The sequence below is a fragment of the Fukomys damarensis genome, unplaced genomic scaffold (assembly GCF_012274545.1).
Source record: "Fukomys damarensis isolate Sample0158 unplaced genomic scaffold, DMR_v1.0_HiC HiC_scaffold_20, whole genome shotgun sequence".
Lineage (NCBI taxonomy): Eukaryota > Metazoa > Chordata > Mammalia > Rodentia > Bathyergidae > Fukomys > Fukomys damarensis.
This window is the reverse complement of record NW_022900932.1, coordinates 2,659,337-2,665,661: the sequence shown is the minus strand read 5'-3', so window position 1 is coordinate 2,665,661 and position 6,325 is coordinate 2,659,337. Positions and strand designations below refer to the sequence as shown.

Sequence of the window (6,325 nt, the reverse complement as noted above, 5' to 3'; positions counted from 1 at the left end):
CGCCGCTGGGCAGGGGAGCAGCCTGGGGGTGTCAGCGACCCCACCCCGGTGCGCGATCCAGGGGCTGGGCGGGAGCCCCCGCTCCCTGTGGGAACCGGCCTCCAGGGGGCTCAGCTCCTTGCAGGGTCTCTGAGCCTGGCGGGTGGGTGGGAGAAAGAACCAAGGAGGCGCGGAGGGCGGCCGGCTGGAGCCGTGGCTTTGAGCTCAGGGGACCTCTGGCTGTCCCCAGGCGTAGCGGTGAGAGACGCAGGCAACAGTGGGTCCCACGCCTGGCAGGTGAAGCCCTGTGGATCTGGGACAGCTGTCAGGGGCAGGGGCGGAAGGCAGGTGCTGGCCCACAAGCGGCCTCTGGGCTGGAAAAGCTGCTGGCTGTAAGTCGCTGCTGCCTTTGACCCAAGGCCCGAGGGAGCCCTTCCATGTGGGGCCAGGGTGCAGCTCGGGGGGAGCAGTGCTCCAGGCCCTGGGTTCGAGCCCCAGGGCCGAAAAGAGGAGGCTCGCTCAGTCTGGGTCTGGCCCCCAGGTTACCAAGTGTTTCCAGGTCGTCCTCCGTGTCTCTGAACTGAATGTGGCTGAGGGCAGGCTGCAGTGTGCGGCCCTCCTCAGCCCTGTCCCCTCCCCTTCTTGAGGTGACCGTGATTCTGATGGGCAGGTTCCCTTCCTGTCCGCGTTTAGGCCCTCAGCAAACTTCTTGCAAACCTAATACGTGCCAAGCTGTGTCCTAGGCCTCAGGGAAAACATGGAGTGTGACGGAGATCTGGTGCCCTCTCACAGGTTTCGCTCACGCTGCATATGTGGATGCGTGTCCAGAACCAAGTCTCCCACGTGCAGGGATGGGGCAGACCGTGCTGCAGCTCACTGTTTTCAGCCCATTTTATGTTTTCGGTGCTTGTCACGCTGGCATACGAGGGCAGTTGTTTTTTTTGGTTTTGAGAGAGGGTCTCACTCCGTAGTTGAGACTGACCTGGAACTCACTATGTAGCCCAGGCTGGTCTCGAACTCACAGGGATCCCTGCCTCGGTTCCGTAGTTGAGACTGACCTGGAACTCACTATGTAGCCCAGGCTGGTCTCGAACTCACAGGGATCCTCCTGCCTCGGCCTCCCGAGTGCTGGGATGACAGGTGGGCGCCACCACACCTGGCCATCGAGGGCAGTTTTGTTAATCTTAGCTACATAATGTCCCCAGGACGGACACTTCACAGTTCCCCCTCCTCCTGCTGTAGAATATTTTATTTACATTGCTTCTGTCATTGGCAGCTGCACAGAGCACCATGGTGAGCACCTTTGTGTGCGTCCCTGCCGTCTTTCGGGCCCCTGGGAAGGAGTGTGGGTGGGGAGGCGGCACCAGCTTGGGGGTCACCAGCACCTGGCGCTCCTGGTCGTGGCCACCAGCCCCGCATGCTCCGACGGATGCGCCCCGATGCACCTCAATGTCCAGGGCGGGACGGGGCCGAGGACGGACAGTTTAAATGGATGGGACAGTGTAGGAGAAGGGGAGACGGAGGGAGGGCAGGCCTGGGGACACTGCAGGGTGGCCGGGGTGGAGGCTGGGCCAGAGGGAGGGCAGTGCTTCTGGAACCGTGGGGCCGGGGCTTGAGCCTTAGGGGGTGGGCCTGTGCCAGGTGCCACGTGCCCTGGGCCAGGCCTGCCCCCCTCTGGCCATCTGCTCTGTGCAGCTCGAACGTGGGTCTCCCGGCCCCCACAGCTCAGCCTGCTCAGATGGGCTCCCTGTCCCTGGCCTGGCTGGATGGTGGGGCTTGCAGGTGGCGCATGGCTGCTGGGTCCTGGTAGGAGGCTAAGGGGCCCCAGGGGAACCCCAGACTCTTGTGGCCCCCTGGACCGTGGAGCACTGAGGGCTGCTGTGTGACTGCAGTCTGCTGTCACCTGAGCCAGACTCGCGTCCCTGCCCTGTGTGGTCATGGGAGGCATCGCCTTCCCGCTCTCCGTGCATGCTATGCCTCACAGCTGAAGAGTGACAAGGTGGGGACTTGGGGGCTGCAGGCGAGGGACCTTTCTGTCTGGGGACACTGGACCTCATCAGGCTGTGTGGCACTTCTGGGCCTCAGTCCCCAGTCTGTCTGATGGGGTCACGAGCGCCTGCTCCAGGGGCGTGAGGGCCCTTTGGGACCAGGCCTGGCGTGGTGCCAGCTGTGCAAGGGCTCTGGCATTGCTGTCCCCAGGGCCACTGTCACTCGAGTTGTGTCCCCGCTGGAGCTCTGGGGGCCGGGGACCTGTGGACGGCGCCTCCTCCTGTGGCAGCTGCACAAGGTGTGCCCGCCCCTCCCCCAGCCCTTCTCCCTGTGCCACTGCAGCCTTGGAGAAGCCACTTAGCTCGGGTGCCACTTCCTCCCCACAAATTGGCTGTGTGGTGCCGGTCGGGCAGCAGCGGAGCGAGGCCACGTCACCTGAGCACCTGCCGCCCCTCTGGTGTTCATCGGTGTCGCCCGGATCCCCTCCAGACACCCCTTCTATTGGCAGGAACGGCGCACCTTAAAAAAGCAGGCAAGGGCTGGGGAGTCAGCTCAGGGGCACCTCGCCTGCCTTGCAAGGGCAAGGTCCTGAGTTCAATCCCCAGAACAAAAAAAAAAGCAGGCAGAAGGCGTCCTGGGGGTCTGGGGAGGAGTGGCCCAGATCTCCAACTTAGCATAGTGGTCTCTCCACGTGTGAGGGTGATTCACAGCCCCCCATGTCCGCTTCTCCCTCCCGGCCCAGGTGCAGTCCAGCCTCTTCCTCCGGTCCCTCTGTCTCCCCAGACGGGGGGGAGAAATGTTGCAATTGGCCCACTTTCTAATTGGAAAGAAACCATCTGGAGGGGCTAGCGGGGAGCTGGGCACCTGCCGCCGCCATTAGCACCTGGCCGGACAGTGGCTGTGCTTTCCGGGCCGGGAGGGGCTGTGGTTCCGCTCGGGGGCCCCTGCTGCTTCTCCCCGCCCAGTGCCCCTCTGGAGCTGGGTGACCAGAGAGGCCTGTGTAGCTGTGCGTGCACACGTGTGCCGTGGCCCCTCGGGCGCCTGGCGTGGAGCAGTCACCCCGCCGAGCAGGCTTGGTGTCCCAGAGCTCTGGCATCTGCCTGCTCCAGCTTGGTGTTGCTGCCTGTGCATAGCCTCCCACGGCCTGCGCCTGGTGGCCTGGGGCACTGAGCCTGGGCAGAGGCTCAGGTGAGGCCTGGGTGCCCAGGCAGCCATGGTGGGTTCTGAGGCGCTGGCTGGGCCTGGAGGGCTCTGTCTGAGGGGCCCAGAGGCTCAGGGACCTGCCTTCCTCCTGGTTCCCCCACTGCTCTTCCTTTGGCTGAGCTCTGCTTTGGCATCCTCTGCTCCCAGCCCCTGGGCTGCGGCAGGCAGGGTGCTGTGTGGCTCTGGGCAGGCCCCCTCCCTGGCACCTGTTCCTCACCTGTCAGACACGGTCAGTCTTCAGCTGCCTCTGTGCCAGGGGCCTGGAGGGGCCTTAAATACGTAACGACACCCAGCCTCTGCCAGCTCCAGAGAGCTGTCTGGGTGCACAGCACCTCAGGCCCTCCAGCCACACAGCTTGGCCGGAGTCCCGGAGGCTGCTGTGAGTCGCTGCGCCAGCCACCTTGCCTAGGGCCTGGGGGCCTGGTGGGCGGGGGCCTCCGACAGGAGCTGTGTGGGTATCGTGGCTTCAACTCAGATTTACTCTCCAGAAGCCGTCGCCGGTGGTCACAAGGCAACAGCCAACTCTCCAGCCTGAGGGCTTCCTGGGTTTTTGCACATTATCTCTCCTGTTCTGTAACAACCTGAAGGCCTGAGATGGCCACCTGGCTACCTCCACTTTACCTGGTGTATATGGAGCCCTGGGGGCTCAGGGCAGATTCGACCCCGGGGACTCATGATGCTGTACATACATAGAGCACTTCAGCGACATCCCCGGGGTCACCAGCTGGACAGCAGGGCTGATATCGAGCTGTGGCCGTCCTGACTGCACAGCCTGTCCCAGCCTGAGCCTGGGGCTGGGCCAGGCTGGGACGGGGGCTCCCTGCTGCCAGCTGACGGGCCTCTCCCGCAGGGGGTGTGTGCATCGCACAGTCGGTGAAGATCCCTCGGGAGCCCAAGACTGGCGAGTTCGACAAGATCATCCGGCGGCTCCTCGAGACCTCGAACGCCAGGGCCGTCATCATCTTCGCCAACGAGGACGATATCAGGTGAGGCGTGTGGAGGGGCGGGGGGCACAAGTGAGGCCAGCAGCAAGTGCTGAGGCTGGGGGCCTGGGCCGGGCCAGGGTTCTCATCCCACCCACAACTGTGCGCACTTGGCGAGCTCCTCCCTCTCTCGGGGCCTCTTTGTTGCTATTTATTAAATACCTAATAAAGTGGTGCCTAATAGCCTTTGAAGCTGAGTAGCAGAACTGGCAGGAAGTAGGTGCCCAGTAAGTGCTGGGCACCACACAGCCCCTCCCCTTCTCTGCGGGGAGCTCAGGGTACAGGGAGGAGGTGTGGCTGGGGCCAGTCTCTGCGTCTTCAGACTGGGAGCTGCGGGTGCTGGCCACTAGGATGTGCCCGGTGGGACCCCTGGGCCAGCCCTTTCTGCACGTCCACCCAGGCAGGGGTCACAGGTGGGAGGCTGCAAGGTCACTGGGGCCTCAGAAGCCTAAAGGGCCGACTGCTGGGGTGTGTGAGGCAGGGCCCCGCCCCTGACACCGCATGGGTAAAGGGCCGACTGCTGGGGTGTGTGAGGCAGGGCACCTCCATTCTGACACTGCCAAGCTTTGGTGAGAGTCTCCCACCCCCTCGAGACCCGCAGGTACCCTAAACTCTGGCTCTGAGCCACCTGCCTCCTGCTTCCTGCCCACCTCTGCACCCCCACCAGGCCTGCTCCTTTTGGGGTCACCGTCAGCCAAGGTGGACCCCCAAACTGGGAGGGAGAACAGAGGCTGGAGAGGATGGAACGCGGATCTGCCCCGAGCTGGCTGTGGGCAGGCGCTGTGGAGGGAGGCATTCATTTCTGGAAATCCATGTGCATTTTCAGAAGCAAACAGTAAAAATAAATGCAGGTGACTTTGCAGGATGCTGGGCTGGGACTTTCAGGGAGGGGTGGAAGTAGCCGGGTATAAACAGGGCTGTGGGCAGGCTCTGAGCAGCCCCCTGCCATTAGCAGTGGCCAAGGTGGCCAGGGAGGGGCTGGGAAGTCCTGGGGTCAGAAGATGGAGGTGGGAGGTGGCTCGGGGATGCTCATCCCTCTCTGGGAGCCCCAGGGCCCAGTGCCACCCGAGCCCTGGGCCCCCACCAAAGACAGGGACAGTGCCTGGCATCCCAACCTCCTGTGCTCCAGGCCCTTCTGGGGGGACAGAATCCTCGGGGGACAGAATCGTTGAGGCCCACTCAATCATGGAGCACGCCCTTGGGCCTGCGCTGGGCTCGGTCGCGGGTTTGCTTGAGCTTGCTGTCACCCAGGCCTGGGCGTGCTGACAGCTGCTGACCCCACACCTTATCCACCCAGCAGGGCGGGGAGCAGCTCCGGAAGGCCTGGGCTTTTGCCATAGGAGGCGCATGGAGAGGGCCCCTCTGGCCTCCGTGCCAGGGGTGAGGGCCAGAGGCAGGGGTGCATGTGTGAGTGAGACCGGGCTGTGTCTGGGAGGGCCCAGGCGGGGCAGGTGGATTCTGGGACCTGGGTCAGACGTGGGCAGGTGTGGTCTGGGGAGACAGGTGTGGCTCTGCAGGGACAGATGGAGCCTGGGAGCACTGTGCGCTTGCAGGCAGAGAGGGCAGGGCACAGGCCTGGGGCACGGCAGCGGCTGTGTGTGCCGGCGTGGGCTAGAGGAAGGGGGACCCGGGGCTGGGCTAGGGACACGGAGGTGGGCAGCTGTGGGCCCTGGGCTCGGTGGGTCAGGCTGGGGCCCAGCGAGGGCTGTGAGGGGCGCAGCAAGTATGGGTAGGCAAACAGGTGTGGCCTGAGTGGCCAGACACGGTTGGGCTGGGCTGCTGTGTGTCCCCAGGCGTGTGCTGGAGGCGGCACGCAGGGCCAACCAGACGGGCCACTTCTTCTGGATGGGCTCTGACAGCTGGGGCTCCAAGATCTCACCTGTGCTGCACCTGGAGGAGGTGGCCGAGGGCGCCGTCACCATCCTCCCCAAGAGGATGTCTGTGCGAGGTAGGCCGGCCCCACCAACCGCCGCCCCATCCCTGGCAGACTGTGCCTCCCTCCTGCTGCCTGCCCCTCCTCTCCGCTGCTGCTCCCTGCTCCCCAGGACCTTTCCTTCCCCAGTCCTTGGCCCGAAGCCTTCTGTGCCCTGGGCCTGGGCTGGGAGGCGTCCAGACCCCAGCACTGCGGAGCGGGAGTGCGGAGGCCTCTGCCTCACCCGAGCCGGGCGCCC

At 64.5% G+C, this 6,325-nt stretch overlaps 1 protein-coding gene across 1 annotated transcript in view; it reads left to right on the top strand.

Moving 5' to 3' along the window:
- The window catches only part of Grm4 (glutamate metabotropic receptor 4), a 59,721-nt gene that overhangs the window by 31,789 nt on the left and 21,607 nt on the right, over positions 1–6,325 (top strand). Inside the window, exons 3-4 of the mRNA XM_010605300.1 lie at positions 4,022–4,157; positions 5,948–6,102. Of these exons, the coding sequence (XP_010603602.1) occupies positions 4,022–4,157; positions 5,948–6,102 (291 nt within the window). The remainder of the gene's footprint in view (positions 1–4,021; positions 4,158–5,947; positions 6,103–6,325) is intronic.